The sequence below is a fragment of the Pholcus phalangioides genome, unplaced genomic scaffold, assembly GCF_987345545.1.
Source record: "Pholcus phalangioides strain wild (caught in Gottingen) unplaced genomic scaffold, Ppha-v1.0 ptg000022l_1, whole genome shotgun sequence".
Taxonomy (NCBI): domain Eukaryota; kingdom Metazoa; phylum Arthropoda; class Arachnida; order Araneae; family Pholcidae; genus Pholcus; species Pholcus phalangioides.
In genome coordinates, this window is record NW_028301615.1 from 4647209 (window position 1) to 4667062 (window position 19854).

At 39.1% G+C, this 19854-nt stretch overlaps 2 protein-coding genes across 2 annotated transcripts in view; one reads left to right on the forward strand and one right to left on the reverse strand.

The window, feature by feature from the left end:
* The window catches only part of Polr1A (RNA polymerase I subunit RpI1), a 553279-nt gene that overhangs the window by 17191 nt on the left and 516234 nt on the right, over nt 1–19854 (reverse strand). The gene's annotated exons all lie outside the window — the stretch shown is intronic.
* LOC149069386 (uncharacterized) lies at nt 545–3743 on the forward strand. The gene is made up of 2 exons (XM_089249702.1): nt 545–1543; nt 2959–3743. Exons 1-2 carry the CDS (start codon nt 1424–1426, stop codon nt 3460–3462), a joined length of 624 nt encoding a protein of 207 aa, XP_089105828.1. The 5' UTR covers nt 545–1423; the 3' UTR covers nt 3463–3743.

A 19854-nucleotide genomic window follows, 5' to 3' on the forward strand; every position in this document is an offset into this window, starting at 1 on the left:
CTTTATCTCGTTTATAATCAAGCAAATAATTAATTTCGTTTATGAATGTGTCAATAGAATACATGTGGTACCTGTAAATACTTAATAAAAAAATATCTTTGTATATTATATAATATGTATATGTTACCGGCAAAGTATGAAATCCAGGTATTCTATAGAATGCCTGGTCGTTTTAGGCAAAGTATGAAATACCGGTTTTATTCTATACTTTGCCTAGGCATTCTATAGAATGCCTAAACACAATCCAGGCAAAGTATGAAATATCTTCTTCCAACAAATCTCTTTAGGAGCGGTACAAAATATTACATAAAATTAAAATTTCACAGAATTTTCTTTTTTTTCTGGAAACGTTTCCCTTTTGCTCTCGTGAAAAAGGATCTGTTGAGGGGCGGTATAAAATATTACAATTTCTTCTAATTAAAATTTCGCAGAATTTTCATCATTTTTTCCCGGAAACGTTTCCCTTTTGCTCTCGTGAAAAAGGATCTGTTGAGGGGAGGTAAAAATACTACAATTTCGTCACATTAAAATTTCACAGAATATTTGTCATTTTTTTCCGGAAACGTTTCCCTTTCGCTCTCTTTAAGGCGCGTATACACTAGCGCGCGGATCGTGTAATGCAAGCGTTCGCAATCGGTTGTTTAGTAATTTGTACGGTGTTGCGAACGATTAACGAATCATTCTTGATCTGTTTGAACCGGTCCACTGGGAGTCGGTTTTTTCGACGAACACAAAGGGATTCTTCCTTCTAGTTTGGACGGCATCATTATCGGTGTGCGTGTTTGTACGTGCTTCTGAGCCTATCTATAGCCTCAATTTTTTTTTCCTCGTCTTATTTCGCGAAAGCCATTTATAGTCCTAATAAATTTGTAATTTTTAATAGTCATTTATCGTCATTTTAATAGTCATTAAATTCGTTTATCATATGGCGTGGACCGAAGAAGATTGTTTTCAGCTGATTGAAATGTATAAATCCCAAACATTATTATGGGATCCTCGCCATGTACATCATTTCCGCAAGAATTTGAAGGAGGATGCGTGGCGAGAGATTAGCTGCACCATGGGCCGACCAGCAGATGAGTGCAAGTCGAAAATAATTAGCCTGCTGGCATCCTACCGTAGAGAAAAAGCCAGAGAAAAAAATAGTAAAGGAACAGGAAAAGGTAGGTGGTTTTTTTGTATTGAGGATTTCTATATATTTATCTATAGTTCTAACTTGAAGTAAAACATGGTCTCTCGATAATATTTCTTAATGTTTACTCCTAATTATTTTGTTATCTCGATTAATGTGTGTTGATTGAACAAAATTAATTGCAAAAAACATTGAAATGATGTAATATTGAACCTGTTGATTGTTAAACCGATCAGCACACATTAATGAGTACACACCCAAATATATTTTTTTACATAAACTGGCATTGAAATGTTGCATGAATATATTTTTTTTCTAGGAACCACGGACGTTTTTGTCAGCAGATGGTTTGCTTATGAAGCGTTCCGATTTTTACAGGATAGGGATACTCCGAGGAGTAGAATAGATACAGTGAGTAAAATAAAGCTTTACTTATATGTTCCAAACTTCATTAAAATACAAGTAGGGACAATAACATAGGTTGATTAAATACTCCCCTACTGTACCGAAGAGTGTTCAAAGACATGATTCCCTACCCTGCCTCGGGCCCATTTTATACTGATTTGTGTTTATTTTTAAAAATATTTTTTTCAAACTTACTTGGTTTTTATTTTCCTTGAGTGGCCGAGGGGTCCCTGGGAGTCAACACAGAGCCCCAAGGGATCCACCGAACACCATCTGAGAACCGCTGGTGTAATGACATACAATTGCATCAAAATAATTCCTTCACATTCGTTTAATAATTTTTATTACCATATTCGTCAAGATTTGACCATGTTCATGAATATAAATTCTGCCAGGACAGAGCCCCTTCTTTCATGCAATAGTCAGCTAATTCATCTCTTATTTTGTGAAAGTAGGCTGAAGATCTTCTAGGTGTATTTTTCAGCGGTACCATAGAGGTCATGTCTTCGGTGTTCCTCCACGACCCTATAGTTAAAACACCATTCTCTTCATGATCTAGTGAGCCAGGTGGTGTGTATAAATTCTTTGAATTGGCCCTTAAATAATTATGTAACATGATGATGCACATTATTATCAACTCTGCCTTCTCCGGCTCCAGAAGCATTGGTTTTCTCAGTACCCGAAATACTGAGCTTGATATTCCGAAAGCATTTTCCACAACTCGGCGAGCTCTACTCAGTCTGTAGTTGAAAATCCTCTTGACTGAACCTTTTGGATGCTCTCCCGAATAGGGCTTCATGATGTTTTCACTTAGAGGAAATGCACTGTCACCTACAACGAAGTATGGAACTTTCATACTGCGTCCAGGAAGTTCTTCTGCTAATGGCAATCCCATTGTATTTTCTGTGAGCATATATTGTACAGTTTACATGTTTTGAAAACCCCCCCATCCGATATTCTGCCTTGACACCCTGCGTCAGCAAAAATGAAATTGTACTCTGCATCCACCAATGCTAACAGGACCACATTGAAGAAAGATTTGTAATTGAAATAGTCACTGCCAGATTTTATGGGGGCTTGTAGGGTTACATGTTTGCCATCGAGGGCACCTACACAGTGAGGCAGATTCCAAATTTTTTCAAAGGCTGTAGCGATTTCCTTCCAATCAGTGGGTGTGCTGGGACGCTGAAATAAAATAAAACAATATAATTTCCTAAAGCAAAAATCATTGACTAATCATTGAGCATATTAAATTTCATTAAATGAAATAAATCATTTTTAATCTTCATAAGTAGAGAAATTTCTTTCTAACACAAAAAAAATACATGCTGTGGTTAAGAATGGTTTTTCTCTGCTTCAAGAACATGAAATAATTTGTTCATTGTATTGAACTCATGGTTTCTCACTATATGTATTTTCAGGAAAATTTGGATGCTGTTGGAGAAGAAGAACTGGAGGTGGAATATATTGTGGCAGGAGATGAAGATGCTCCACCAGAGGAAATGGGCACTCCTCAGAGACCTCTTAAGCGGAAAAGTAAAGACAAAGATTCCAACGCAGAAATGTTTTCAAGCGCATTTTCTATTCTGAAGAGTGCTTCTTCGAACCTGAAGAAAATGCCAGCAGAGAATGATGAGATTTCATCTTTCTTCAATTATGCCGCAGCGAAAACAAAAAACTTTTCTCCAGATGCACAGAGAGCGGTTCAATGCGCAGTATTTGAAATTTTGATGAAAGCCGATCAAGGGTTGTACGATTGGCCCCGTGAAAGTGCCTTGACAACATATAGGCCATCTAGGCCACACATCTCTCATCTTTCTGCGGTAAGTTCATCACCGCGCCCTTCAAGGCCTGTCTCGATGGAGTCACCATCGACTTCAACAATGAGCCAACAGTCACATGATGATTTCGATGATTATGTGTAATTTTTTTTTTCTTTTGTCAATAAATATATTTAAACTAAAATTTTTGAGAAAACATTTTTGAGTAATTTTTTCAAACTGTCCATACTGCAATTCACTACCATTTCCTATGGAAGAGGCGAGTTATGTGTGTAGTGCAGTCAACCACATCATAATGTGTTCAACTTTGCCACGAAGCTGGGCTGAAAGATATCTCCGCAATGTGATAAATCCAGTGGTGAGATTATCCGTATTAACGTGTAATGAAGTTATATATATGTTGTGGGTCTGATGCTTACTGTTTTTAAAATGGGAAGTCTGGAGCCACAAGAAACCAATAAAAAATATCGAACAAGCTAATTTTTTTTAAATTACCTTAACGTATCCTTTCAATTCTTGGATAAGTGCTGCACAAACCTCTGGAATTATTCGTCCAATTGATTGCTTTGAAATTCTGAAGAGATACTGCAGACTGGTATACGAATCTCCAGTTGCGAGGTATCGCAGCGTTACAGCCAACCTGTATAAATTTATACTCGCATTATGCATTGGCTGACTTCGTATTGCTTATTTTCTATTAAGCAACTACAATTACTATCAAATTCACGCCAAAACTTGTCTAAATCGCTCTATAAGAACTACACATTTATCGCAGCACATTTTTTAAAATGTGCTGCTTATAGCTGATAAGATATGCAAAATTATAAGCAACTAATTTGACTAATAAATGTAACAAAAGAATTAAACATGAAAATTATAAAACTCCAAAAGGAATTTGTGTTTGCAATGATTTGATTTTCTTTTTAAAATTGAAAGGGAAGGGGGGGAATCCAAGCAAAACGTATGAACAATATAAGCTTACCTGTCTTGAGCGGAGATAGGAGAACGCATACGAGTTTCCGTCTTCGAAATTAAAGGTCCTATTCTCTTGAGAAGATCCTCGAAATCGGAAGGAGACATCCTTGAGAAATTTTTGTATTGCCCACTCATACTCTGAGCCTTTAAGTCCAACATTAATTCCGCACCAGACCGTTTTTTATACAGCTTCGTCCTCCACCAACGTCGAGGTTTTCTCTCTTTTTTATTTAGCCCAGCCATTAATATGACCGCACTACTCATTACAACTAAAGCCAAGTTTTCCTCACGAGACATTTTTTTTATGACAAAAACTACTCACTAGCCTATCTACGTTCCTCAATAGTTGTTACCGCCGCTCACAACCTACAGATGGCGTTAAAACAGCTCTCGGATGGAGCCATCGTTGATGATGATGATTCGTTTCGGAAATCGTACCCACTGAATGCATTGCGAGCGCTTGCGAATGCTTGCATTGCACGATCCGCGCGCTAGTGTATACGCGGCTTGAGAAGGGATCCCTTGAGGGGCGGTGTCGTCAAATTAAAATTTCACACAGTTTTCAATTTGAAACGTTTTCCTTTAACTCTCTTGAGAAGGAATCCCTTGAGGGGCGGTGTCGTCAAACTAAATTTTCACACAGTTTTCTTCGATTTTTCCGGGAAACCTTAACGTCTGGCTCTCTGGAGAAGGGATCTGTTTATTGGGGCGGTATAAAATATTCAATTTATACGATTACAATTTAACATAATTTTTCCTAATTTTTTTCTGTAAACTTTTCCTTTGGCTTTATTGACAAGGGATCTGTGGATGGACGATATGAAATGTCACATTTTCGTCAAATTAAAATTCATTCGTCAAAATAAATCACAACTGAATTTAAGCGGGTAATTTCTTTTTGGAATTTCAAATCGGATACAGACAACAACATTTTATCGCTTTCAGACGTTTTTCGTGGAATACCTTTTATATGTTACCGTAAACAAAACGGCATAAATCTGTAATTACGCAAAATCACCGGATTTATATCGATTACTATACATAATCACCGATCAAAACAGATGAAATTATTGTGCATAATAACCGGCGATTATGCATAATCACCAGATTTATCACAATTACTGTATTTTATACATGGCACCAACCTGTAAATGTTGTCAAATTTAGTGCTCAATGATAACAATTCTGAAAAGTGCCCTGCGACGTAAAAAATTTTGGAACCAGTTTTCTATCACTTTGGTCCCTCCCCACGAAATGAAAGTGATCCCCCTTGGAATGAAATTTCTGGCTAGGGGCCTGATGAGACACATAACGTCAATTATTTCACCACTGACCTAAGCTCCCAAAGCTAAAGTAAATTGCTATCCAAAGAATTCTCGCAATTTTGGTAGATTGTAAAAACCATGTCACTAAGTTTTATTGCACATTTAGGCTAACCAAATTTCTTCGAGAAAAATATCGGAACTCAGGATTTCAAATACGGGTAAAATACGGAACATCGCCAATCATCACCATAAATGACGCCGAATGTAAGCAAAGTTGAAAACTTTTGCAGAAATCCCTTAAAAAACACCAATGGCAGGAAACAAAGCATTACTCTGAGAGAATTGCAGTGAACAAAACTGTATTCCACGAAGTACATTGTAAAATAACGAAATAAAACGTTTGAAGGGGCAAACAATTAAATCAACGTTTAGTATTTGCCGTCTTGCAGTGGAGTAGTTTGGGAGCTAGCGTTTTACTGTGGAAGTGTTGGTTCGAACCCCGATTCTCTCGGGCATGGATGTTTATTAACATTAACAAATTCCCTGAACAGATCATACAGGATCACTTTATCAAGTAAGTAAAAAAACCATGATGTATGTGAGGTGAATATTCTTATTCATAGTTGTAATTATAGTGATATAATTTATGCGTCGAAAAATAATTTCAATAGTTGATTTTAATAAAGTATAAAACTATAAGCATCTAAAAGTAGGCTTTGTAGATTCTACAATGTAGAACATTCGCGACAAACCACAGCATTCTTGCAAAAAAAGTCGGGACAGCCAAAATAAAGTGAAAATACGGGAATATCCCGGGAAATGCGTGACATATGTGTCATATGCATAAGGTCACCACAAAACGCTTACTAAGTAGGCCTATATTTTGCTATTTATCTTTTATTTTCACTGTCCCGAATTTGTTTTTCAAAATGTCCCGTATTTTCGACTAAACTCACTTGACTCGCTGAAATTTGATCAATCTTGACTGAAAACGTGGAGGAAGATAATTTTAATTTCTTACAAATCACGGTACGATTAATTATGATTGTAAGCATAAACGTTCATGTCGCATATTTGTGACGTGTTTCTTTTTTACATAACAAAAACAAGACATTTTTAAAAAAATATCAATAACATAACATTTATTTCGTGAAATACATTTTTATTTACAGCAATTTATTGTAGTCCTTCTTCGTACATACTCATCAGCATTTCTTTCCCATCAATTTCAACCATAATTATCAATTTTTCAACATTTGACAATTTTTTGAGAGATAGAATAGCAATAAGCAGGGTGACCATACATCCCGTATTTCTCGGGACAGTCCCGGTTTTTTTCAGTTTTTTTTGCTGTCCCGACTTTTTTGCAGAAATGTCCCGAGTTTTCAAATATTTTCAACGAAGTCAACTTCACTTTTTATTCTTCAAATCAACGATTAAAATTATCTTTCCAGCTTAGAAATTACATCACGATAATGAGGCTTTTGGAATAGACATCATAATCATCATCAGTATGTATATATACACCATTTTTAGTGTATTTTCAAAAGCCTCCGACCCCCCCCCCCCCCCGCTCAAATGACGGCCCTGGAGTTGTCAAGACATTGATGGATTAGCAGGGGTTCTCAATTCTCAAACTGTGTGTGCCAACCTTTGTCGGGGGTGCAGCTTCGCAGTGGTCCTGACAAAGGTTTATAGGTGTATGCAGAATCTTCTCCGGGGGTGGGGGGGGGGGGGTTGTACAGATTTCTTTTTCCTTCTGGGGGTTTAAGTCTTTTCCTGCAAAATAACACTATAATCTTGGCTTAAGGGAGGGGGGGGGGAGAGTTAGAACCCCAAATCCTTCCTTTGCGTACGCCAATCGCTCTTCATAAGGGAAAGGGGCAGTGCGTGTGGAAAATGTTTGAGATTGAGGACCCCTGGGTTTTAAGAAAACGGATTAACACCGTGATGATTGCTCATCGCTTACTAACATTGTCGAAACATGGTTTCAGTTTTTTTCTATTTTATTGTACTGAATATCTGTTATTTCCGTGGATTTGAATTGGAATGCCATGCGTTATGAAAGAGACACACGATTTTTTTTTTTCCTGATACATATGAACATCTCACACACAATACATACGTTACGTTGTTGGAGGCGCAACGTCATTTGGTAGGCAAGCTCACAAGTTGAATACAGGGATTGTTAATTATTTACATGTTTTATTTACAATTTATACAACCATTATAACTTTAACGGCAAGAGCGTGTGGCAGGCATGCGGGTAAGCCGAATGTAAACAAACAACAATGATAGTCGGCTTTGACTACATAAAAATAGACATGTTGCCACACTAACATAAATAATAATAATAAAGAGAATGATAATAAACATAGTTGAAAAAGGGTCGCTACATGACCCCCTCCCAGTCGAGAGGATCATAGGTTCTCGACGAATTATAAGTTGAAACACACTTTCTTTCCGGAACGCAGTTCCATTTCTTTTTGGCCTGAGGGTACAATCTTCTGTGGGATCGAAATTATGTCCTTTGGCTTCATTAAGGCAGGTAGGTTTCAGTCTGTCAACACTTATGGTAGTGACACGGTCCGGGAACTGCAATGTGAAATGTCTATCACCTCTGCTGATGACTGCGTAAGGGCCATCATAAGGCGGCCGCAAAGTAGGCTTAACTGCGTCACATCGCACAAAAAAGTGAGAACAGTCATCTAGAGCTGGATGCTAGAAGATTTTGTGCGAGCCATGTGTGGATGTAGGAACTGGACGAATTTGCAACATAGTGTTGTGGAGGGTTTCCACAAATTCATCGGGCGGAACATCGTTGGAGAGCTGGAAAAACTCCCCAGGTAAGCAAAGTGCCGTCCTATAGACGAGGTCTGCTGATGAAGCTTTGATGTCCTCCTTTACACATGAGCGGATACCTAGAAGAATGCTAGGAAGCATGTTGGTCCAGTGGTCAGTTTCGAGGCAGCGTAACGCTGTCTTCAGGTCACGATGAAAACGTTCAACACAACCACATTTGCTGCCGGATGATATGGTGTGGTACGAATTCTTTTAATACCAAGAATTGTAGCAAGGGCTCGAAACAAGGAACTTTCAAACTGCCGACCTTGATCACTGGTGATGGTTTCAGGGGTACCGGCTGATCCAACCTGAAAAGAAACATCTTGCAACAGTTTCTGCTGTCATGTCCTCCATGGGAATAACTTCCGGCCATCGAGTGAAACGATCCACTATTGTTAGGCAGTACCGAAATCCACGGGAGGGTGGGAGTGGTCCCACAATATCTATATGCACATGTCCAAAACATTTATCACACAACGGGAATTTTCCAAGTGGCACTTTGGTGTGTTGGATGATTTTAGATTTTTGGCATGCAAAACAAGTCTTGCACCATTCTGCCCAGTCTTTTTTTCAAAGGGGTGGGAAGTGACTAAGTCCATTTCAGAGCAGCTTTGGAGCAGCAAAATTCAGGATTTGGAGCAGTTGTGGAGCAGCAAATTCAGGAATTGGAACAATTTTGGAGCAGCAAAATATGAGATTCGGAGCAGATATTTATAAATTGGAGCAGTGAAATTAACAAGAATATTTTCGTTAACCCTCAACCCTTTTCAGGGGTGGGAAGTGACAAAGTCCATTTCGGAGCAGCTTTGGAGCAGCAAAATTCAGGACTCGGAGCAGTTTTGGAGAAACAAAATATAGGATTCGGAGCATATATTTATAAATTGGAGCAGCGAAATTAACAACAATATTTTCGTTAACCCTCACCCCTTTTCAAAATAAAACAACTGCACTGTCCTTTGTTATCAAAGATCTTTTCATTAGCTTGTTTTCTGATTTTGGTGCTTCAGGCTTTTGACACCTTGTTTGAAAGAGTGGCTGTCATAAAATTTTCCGCACCAGTGTATTTAAGATGATTTTTGCTTACTGAGGGCACTATTTGCTGTCTGGAACAGCAGCCCTTCAAATGGACTAAACATTTTCTAGTGTTTATAGGTATTATAAATTTTCTGTATCAAGTTTTTCAATTTGTTTATACTCAGAAAGAAATTGTTAAAAAATGGGAGAGAATTTCGTAAGAATCAACACGATGGTTGGCGATTCAGCACTCATTATTTGGCGCTATTCGCGATCTTACTCGTTATTTGCCGATTTAACACTCGTTATTCGGCAACATTGATGATTTAACACTCATTATTCGGCAACATTCACGATTTAACGCTTGTTATTCGGCAAAGTTTCTGAATTAGCAATCATAATTCGGCGGACATGCTCTTTTCACTCCCGGAACATTTTTTTCACGAAACATCGGGATTTGACGCAATGAAGATCGACTACAGTAATTTCTGCTATTTCCAATGGCGACTTTTTTTTGGAAAACGGAAACTGACTCGTATTTGCGCTTTAAAGCTGAAAGACCACTGCAAACCATCCTCAGTTGCACGATCACGGATATTATTGGGGTTTCGCGATGAAAAGCCCGATGATGGGCCGATAGTTTAAATAAAGCGATACTTTAAGTACAGTGGAATAAAACACGCTCTTTTCGGAAAGAATCGTTTCGCGGCAAGTAGGAACAAAAATTTTTTGACGTCCTTTCCGAAATTCCGGGCATACTGAAGCAAAATTCGCTATTTGGCGCAGAAAAATGCGAAAATACCCTATTGGAGCAGGATGGAGCAAGATGTTAATTTTGGCGCAGTGCGGGGCAGAGTTCCCACCCCTGCCTTTTCAAAATAAAACTGCACTGTCTTTTGTTATCAAACATCTTTTCGTCAGCTTAATTTTTGTTTTTGGTGTTTTAGGCTTTTGACACCTTGTTTAAAAGAGCAGCTGTCATAAAATGTTTTGCACCCGTCTATTTAAGATGATTTTTGCTTACTGAGGGCACTATTTGCTGTCTGGAACAGCAGCACTTCAAATGAGCTAAAAAAATTTTATAAGTTTTTAATTTTTTTATACTTGGAAAAAAATTGTTGCAAAATGGGAGAGAATTTCGGAAGAATCAACTCGATGTTTGGCGATTCAGCACTCATTATCTGGCAAGATTGGCGATCGCTATTTCGCGAAGAGTGACTATTTAACTCTCGTTATTTGGCGATATTGACGATTTAACGCTCGTTATTCGGCAACATTAGCGATTTAACGCTCGTTATTCGGCAAAATTGGCGATTTAACGCTCGTTATTCGGCAACATTAGCGATTTAACGCTCGTTATTCGACAACATTGGCAATTTAACGCTCGTTATTCGGCAAAGTTTCTAAACTAACATTCGTAATTCGGCGGACACGCGCTTTTTACTCCCGGAATGAAAATGTTTTGCACGAAACATCGAGATTTAACATATGACAATCGACTACAGTAATTTCTGCTGCTTCCAGTGACGACTTTTTTTTTTTTAAACGGAAACACTCGAATTTGCACTTTAAAGCTGAAAGGCATTGCAAACCATCTTCAGTTAAACGATCACGGACAATATCGGGGTTTCGCGATGGAAAGCATGATCATGAGGAGATAGTTTAAGTATAGTGGAATAAAACACGCTCTTTCTCGTAAAGAAACGTTTCGTGGCTAGCAGGAACAAAAATGTTTTGGCGTCCTTTTCGAAATTCCGGGCATACTGAAGCGAAATTCGCTATTTGGCGCAGAAAAATGCGAAAATACGCTATTGGAGCAGGATGGCGCAAGAGTTCCCACCCCTATATCTTTCCAAACAAAACGACTGCAGAGCAAGGTTTCAGTAGCTCGTTTGCCAGGATGATTCAAGTTGTGAACAGTGCTGAATGCTTGAAATCTGAATGGTTCAGGAATGTGAGATCACACCTTTCCAGTTGAAACGTTGCATAAAATTTCAATTTCGCTGTTGATCAGCATGGGTTTGAACTCTAAGCTAGTAGAAGTGCGAAGTTGTTTCAACTCTTCATCTTCCCTTTGAGATTTGGCAATTTCCCTATAATCGAGAGGAGAAGGAAATTCGATCGAACTGATAAGGGAAAAAGCGTCAGCAACAACATTTTCAACACCAGTAATATGACGAATATCGGTGGAGTATTGCGATATAAAGTCCAGATACCTTATCTGCCTGGCTGAGTTGTTCTTATTGATGTGACTGAAGGCATAGGACAATGGTTTATGGTCACTAAAAATTATAAAGTGCCGTCCTTCTAATAGGTATAGAAAATGCTTTACGGCAGCGTATATAGCTAATAGTTCTCTGTCGAAAGCACTGTAGTTCTGCTCAGATTTTGACAATTTACGAGAGAAAAATGCGATGGGCTGCCAGTTATTTCCAACTTGTTGTTGAAGGGCACCTCCAATCGCATAGTCGGATCCATCGGCCATCAGTGCCAACACAGAATTTTGCTGTGGATATGACAAAAGGGTTATATTAGCCAAATCAGTCTAGCAATTTTCAGAAGGCAATTTTGGATTCTTCAGTCCATTCGATGAGACGTTTATCGTGCCTTTTGCTATCTTTAAGGTACATGTTGAGCAAAATTTGCTTTTTCGCGCCGTTTGGGATAAAGCATCTGTAAAAATTAAGCATCCCGAGAAATCGGCGCAGCTCTTGAATAGTCTGCGGTTGTGGATAGTTCAGGATAGCTTCAACTTTCTTTTCCAATGGTTTGATACCGTGCTCACTTACAGTATGTCCTAAAAATGCTACTTCAGATTTTCCGAAAATGCACTTATCAATATTCAAGACAATTCCAAATTCGGAGCATTTCTCGAAAATGCATCTTAAGTGAACGAGATGTTCCTCTGGAGATGTTGAAGCGATAAGTACATCATCCAAGTACAGAAAACAAAAGTCAAATTCTTGAAGTACAGAGTTCATGAACCTTTGCAATGTTTGACCAGCATTGCACAAACCGAAAGGCATGTAAAGAAACTCGTACAGTCCAAATGGAGTGATGACTGCCGTCTACTCAATGTGTGCTGGCTGTACAGGAATCTGGTAATATGCTTTAACCAAGTCAAGGGTACTGAATATTGTTTTGCCAGCGAGAAAATTAGCAAAGTCATGAACGTGTGGAATTGGGTAGCGGTCGGGTTTCGTTCTCGCATTTAACATGCGATAATCCCCGCAACAACTCCATCCTCCATATGCTTTCGCAACCATGTGCAAAGGGCTGGCCCAATTGCTTTTGGAGGGCGACACCAACCTTGACTTTCCATGTAAGCGAATTCGCGTTTAGCGATAGTAAGCTTGTTCTGCGCCAAACGCCTGGCCTTGGCAAACACAGGTGGGCCTGTCGTCTCGATAAAATGAGTAACGTTATGTTTTACGGACTTAGTCCGTGAAATTTATCTTAGTCAGCATTATCAACATTTGTTCATGTCAACCAAAAAGCTGTATCGACTAAGAAAATCAGTGCCTAGGTTTGGCTTATTGATTGAGGCGCAACAAATTTCCAAATGAAATTCTTATGCAGACCAAAGTTCAAGTTCAATATCTTAGTACCGAATGTAGGAATCTGAGTGCCATTAGCAGCAGTTAACTGAAAGGAATTGGTTTTAGTTGACAATTCTGATTTTTCAGCGGGTAACACAGATACTGACACTCCAGTAGCAACAAGGAAGTGCAATCCGTTTTTACGATCATACACAAATAGGCGACTTGCAATATTAGCATTTTCGCTGTGCGCCCCCCAACGAATGCTCTACTCGTTTTTTGATTGCTTGTAAGAGCATGGGGCTGTGCACTTGTGCGCCTTTTCTCTGAATTTCCTGTGGTACCAGCATATTTGAGATGTCTGTCCCGCTGAGAGAGATTGGCAAGACTTAGATCGCGAATGATAGCGAAAACGCTGACCATGAGGTCTTGTTTCTAATTTAGACAGGAGAGTGCAGATCTCATCTAATCTGGTAACGCCCAATATGCTGTCTGCCATCTCTGCAAGCTTCGGCAAGTCGTCAATGCTTACGGCTAATATTTGCTGGACAGCTACTGGCAATTGTTGTAACCACAAGGTTTTCAAAATTTTATCATCAAAATGCTTACCACCTAAATCGCGCATCTCCAATAGCAAACGTGACGGGCGCTTGTCACCCAAAACTAGGTCTTGCAAAAGAGCCTTTAACCTAGAAGATTCGGAATTGGCATACTGGGATATAACCCGCTCTTTCAGGGCATCATAGCTATTTTGAGCCGGTGGATTCATTAAGATATCCGAAATGGCGGAGAGTTCCTGCTGATCTAAACTAGTAATTACATAGTTGAATTTCGTCGAGTCACTGCTAATTTTGGAGAGCGAAAATTGCGATTCGATTTGTTTGAACCATAATTCCGGGCGATTTCGCCAAAATGGAGGCATTTTTACCGCGACTGGGTTGATTTCCGTCGATTCGGGTTGAGTCTTTGGCATCGTGGCGCTTGCGACACACAAATCAAGAAAAGTTCAAAAAGAGCCTACCCCATTCTTGACAACATCTTCAGAAGGTGAGATGACATCATCTGTTTTCATCGGAAACAGTAAGAAGCCAGTAGCCAAAAACACAAGTTCACGGTCGTAGCACAAACAACGTGGTCAGGAAAGGGAAACAGCAACTTGCATCTCACTTGTTAAAAAAAACAGGTCACCACTGTTACGCGTTAGGGAGCGCAACCTCGTTCGGTAGGCGAGCTCACAAGTTGAATACAGCGATTGTTAATTATTTACAATTTATACAACCATTATAACTTTAACGGCAGGAGCATATGGCAGGCATGCGGGTAAGCCGAATGTAAACAAACAACAATGATAATCGGCTTTGACTACATAAAAATAGACATGTTGCAACACTGACATAAATAATAATAATAAAGAGAATGATAATAAACATAGTTGAAAAAGGGTCCCTACACATAGCTCTATTTCTTACAAAATCGAAACCAGTTTATTGCAACATCAGTGTGTTCATTGAAATTGGTTATGCACAGAACATGCCGGATATAAGCATTGGCGTCTTGAGGCATGGGCAAACCAGGGCACGGCACGGGCGACGTCAAGATAAAAAAGGCTTCACAAAAGTGAGATGTGGTTGAGATTTTCGAGAATTTGCATGGTAGGGCCTCAGAAAAATCATTTGGCCCAGGGGCCTATGATGCTCTTAAGACAGCCCTGCATATAGGAAGAATGTATAATTCTGTGATGTCATAAATAATGGATCCACACTGATAATTTGTGATTAACGACCATGTATACATTTATCGCTAATAACAATCATTTTCATAATGATACACTGGCCATAAAAAAATTATGGTTTCATCATCGAGAGGTGTATAGATAACTTCTCGATTCATCTCATTAACTGTGATATTTTCTTTAGAAAGTATCGAAATTAGCTTCTGCGGATTATAGGCATGTATTCAGTGTCCAACTAATTCTGTTGTCTCTATCTTGATTGAAGTATAATTATTTCAATCTTTATAAATATTACGCAATAATATTCGAAACAACAGTTTGATACAAGAAGTTATATGGAGCCCCGGACACCTATTGTTTTATTTATTCATCAGTTTCTTACTTATTTTTATTATTCAAAAATATTATTTTTTTCAAATTTACTGGTTTTTTTAAAATTTATTTTTCTCGAGTGGCCGCAGCGCCCCTGGGAGTTCACATAGGGCCATAAGAGCACTGCAGAGTACTGGTTGAGAACCGCTGGTTTATTGGAATCCTATAATATTGCCAAATTGGTTGATTTGGCATGAACAGGCTGGTAGGGTTACTAGTTGGCGAGATGTCACGTTTCCTGCTCAAAGGCTTTTCTTCTTTACCCTTCAGAACACCTGCAGTCATTTTCACTCTCCTCTGCATCGTCAGTATGTGAGGGGACATCGATGCCCATCTCGATGTATTTTCTCTTTTGAAATCGCTCTCTTTGTTCGACTCCCCAGTATGTGTTAGGCATTACACAAATTTTGTAGATAAAATTTGGTAGAAAAGTAGGACATTTTACCAAAAAGTAGGAAAAGTGAGACAAGTAAGAGCCCTGCTGATGTTTTGTTCCTTGTTTCAACATAATTGTTACGGTAAATGTGTGGAATTGGTAATGCAACAATTGTCTCGGTAAGTTTGATAAATTTCACAACATTTAATCACTTTTACCGGTGATTATGCATAATCCTTTTAGGCCCTGTATGCAGTCGTGCTAGTTGATTTTTTTCATTTTAGATATTCTTTTCTTTTAACCTTAGGGATGTTCAGCCCAAACTTTAAGAACTGTGCGTATTGTTGAAATTAAAGCTGAAGTCCCCGAGGTTAAAAAAAAATGTACAGAGAGAAAAATAACCCCGTCCCCAGGACCGCAGCATACTTTCCTTGGAGTCTTCTTGAAATTGTTATGCTCAGAGAAAGGTGGGCCTCTTCCCCATTTAGCTTAGGCACAGCACAAATTGCCTCAACCTAGTTATGGGCCTGTCCCTTCCGTTTCTTAGTACTGAGGCTGAAAGGATATGAAAGAAATTGTATGGACATATCACTCAGTATTACGTCAGTATCGAGGGGGGAGGGGGTTTCGGATTTGCTGACTTTTGATGACAAGGGGGAGAGGGTTTGAAGATTGCTTACGTCATCAACCACCCCTTTTGAAGATATGAAATATTCTAAGCTGGTGACGAGTTTTTCTGACCGGGGGGGGGGGGGGCAAAAATGGCTGAAAATCTGCTTACGTAATACTTGAATGGCCCCAAGTGAACAAGTGAAGTGCAATGACTGAATACTTGTACTGTTTGTAGGCCAGTTGCTCTCTGAGGCGAGACTTTTGAATGAGGAGACGACTCGTATTTGCACCTTGACGATGGGAACCACAGAAAACTAACTTCAGCCAACCACGATTGTGGCGACGGTGGGGCTCGAGCCTGGGTTCCCGCAATGGGAGTCAGTCACTATGACCAGTCAACCACCATAGCAGCTATTAATGGATCTATGAAGGCTTTCGATAGCTGCTTTTGCTAAGTTCATGTAGCAGCATTTTGTTGCATTCAAAATAGACAGAGACAGACAAGACAGAGACACATGTTTAATAGAGATTTAAACACTTAAAGTGAGAGACAACATCTGTTGTTGTTCAAACTTGAGCAGCCATGTTTTCTGTGCTGTTGCCAAAACTCTGAAACTAAATACTTGACTAATAATGAGTTTCCAGATACCAAAAACAGAAATGAATAAATTGTTTGTCCATTAACATAATATTCTAACAATTTATTTAAACTCTTCCCTGCTGCTGTTGTCTTCAGCTCAACATCAATTTCTCACCATTCTCATTTGTCAAAATTCTGTTTTTTCTTAAACATGTCCTTAACTTTATCGTTCAAGAGAAGATTTGAAGTCTACTAAAACTTACTCCACAAAATGTGTGTGAATGGGTTGTTTGATCCTTCCAAATTTTTGATTACCTTCATAATTTTCGCACAGAACTCGGAACCAAAAGTCAGCAGAACTTATATTTTACGAGAGACAATTTCATTCACGAAACATTTCTTTAAGAAACTTATGCTCAAGTTATCGTCTTCATATTTATTGAGAAAAACAACAATATGTTCTACATATTCGTTTAGATAAATGACAACTTAAAACCATGAATTCCACCTGGTTACTACAGATGATGGAAAGAGTTTTGCTGGCACAGTTGTGATACTTTTTCTTTTAAGTAGTTCAAATATGCACTTTGTATTTTTCTTGAGTGCAGAAAAGTTGTTTCCTCTTGGCAACAACAGAATTCAATTCTTTGAACTATTTTATGAATATGTCACCTACAGGATTCACTTTATGTACCCAGCATTGGTAGTGCAAAATTTTGTCACCTAGAAGTGTTTTCAATAAATTGAAGCACACAGTCATATAATGGGTGGAGTGATACTTGGCCCTTTACTTGAATTCAATTTTGTATTACTTAGGTGTCAATTATAGCTTGGGAGCACAAGGAAGAACTAACTACGTCTAAGAAGGATACGCTAGACAGGTAGCATGATTGTTCTGGTTCATAATCATGGTTTTCAATAAGACTGAAAAAACATACCTCCCTTGTTTATCGGATGATTCATCGGCCATTATAACTACCGGTTTATTTTTCAAATGTTGTTTTATAGTCTCTTTTTTCAAAATTCCACAAACTGGAACATATTTGCATCTGAGATTGTCTCCAGAAGGAAGGTTACCTGAACCAGGCACACATTTTGAGAAATAATAACGTACAGCAGGGTGATGAAGTGTATGGAAAGAAATATTAGCTTTAAAACATATTCTTATCATGTCATTTCAATCATTTTTGGCAAACCACAGTCATTTTCTGCACATGAGAGCTAATTAGATTGGGACCTACAATTTATTGCAGATTCCAAACAGCAGACTTTTTCATACTCATCGAGAGGTTGGTGCGATAACCCCTTAATGTGGGACTCCCTGAGGTAGCAATCGTTTTTATACTGTCCTGTTGGTGTTTCTGTTGTACCCCTGTGTCAGGGAAGTCTTCTGACAAGGACGAACTGTAACATTACTGTGAGATCCGTGATGACCTTCCACGACGAAAGCTTGTGAAAGGTCAAGGGTCAGATAAGGGGACTGGACAACTGCATACCACGAGCCGAGGAGAGAGAGAGGTGGACAAGGAGAGGAGGGGAAAAAGAAAGACATTCTAGGAGTGAACGTACAAACGAGGTGAGATCCGTGATGACCTTCCACGACGAAAGCGTGTGAAAGGTCAAGGGTGAGATAAGGGGACTGGACAGCTGCATACCAGGAGCCGAGGGATGGAGGAGAGAAAGAGGTGGACAAGAGGAGGTGACAAAAGAGAGACATTCTAGGAGGGAACGTACAAACGAGAGGATGTAAGCAGTTCATGTGAAGAGCTGGCTAACCAAATTATACCTACGATGTAATAAGTGTACATAATTAACATATGTACCTTAATTAAAGAAAATGCACCTAGCACAAAAAGTGTGGTTCTTCCAGTGTTTTAACTGTGTCGTTATTATATTGGTGGCAGCGGTGGGATGATAGAATCCACTGTCTTGGATGGAGGAGTGACGATGTCAGCAGTAGGAGAATCAGCACGGAGGAATCGACGGAACACCGAAAGGACGAACTGACGTGAAATAGTGCGAAAGAGTTTTCAACAAGGGACTGGCGCATTGGAACAACAAGGCTGTATGGAGATCCTGGAAATAAGGGGTGAGTGGCATGTTTATCTGAAACCTTAAGATTGCTGAATCTGATGAGATAAATTCAAGTTGTTTGGTTAATTTTAAAATATTTTTGATAGAGTATAATTAACATTTATAGTATTTCATCATGTCATTTCTAATGAAAGCAAAACAATGTGATTTAAGGGTACTTGCCAAAGAATTGGGTGAAGATCCCGGTAATGCCATAGTATTTGAACTCAGAAAGTTAATACTTAAAAGTAAAAATTTTGAGGAAGAAGCAGTAGAGGAACGGTTAAAAACTATAGTTGAGGAAAGAAAACAAGAAGAAGAGTGATCACAACAACTTGAGTTAGAAAAACTAAGACTCGCTAATGAGTTGGAGCTAAAAAAAATCAGGCTATGGATCTCGTAGGACGGAATAAAGCGGTTCCGTGGAAACATATCTGAAAAGTATTCGGGCGTTCACGGTGGAGGTTCTGCGGAAGTCCGAAGGCTGGAATTTGTTCTTCTTCAGCTTGGAGAGAGCTTTTAGAACGAAAAATGTGCCAGAGCCGTTGAAAGCCGAAATTTTGATAACATTGCTGGGCAGTAAAGCGGCAAATATTTTGACTCATTTGTCAGGGGAATCGATAGTCTCTTACGAAGATGTGAAGATGCTGATTCTCAGAGAATATGAGCCATCTGCGCAGGCATGCATGGAAAATTTCAGGAAAGCCAAACGGTATCAAGAGGAAAACCACGTACAGTTCGCATCCAGGTTGATCACAGGGTGGGAACATTACTGTAAACTTAGGGGGGCCGCCACGATTGAAAAGGTTAATAAATTGATCGTTGTCGATGCTCTAATCAACACCCTAGATCAGGAGACTGGCGCACATATCCAGCTGAATACCAGCAAAGAGAAATGGTTGGAACCCATTGGAATAGCCCAGGAGTGCGACAAGTACTTTTTGGCTAAGAACAAATCATTTTTGGTTTCTGGATTCAATAAAGAGAAACCTAGGCACAATGGAGGAATGTATAGGTATGAGGAAAAAGGGAAAGACCCTCATATCATAGAAAACTCCCAAATTGGGAACCAAGCTTCACCGGTAAGGGGTGACAGGAGCTGTTTTTCCTGCGGATTGAAGGGATACTTCAAAAAGGCTTGCCCACAGTTGAAG

Bases quoted from the DNA above. Each gene is read 5' to 3' on its own strand.
- LOC149069386 (XM_089249702.1), top strand. From the start codon at position 1,424: ATGTTGCATGAATATATTTTTTTTCTAGGAACCACGGACGTTTTTGTC. The intron at 1,544-2,958 runs GTGAGTAAAATA...ATGTATTTTCAG, and splicing joins CGAGGAGTAGAATAGATACA to GAAAATTTGGATGCTGTTGG.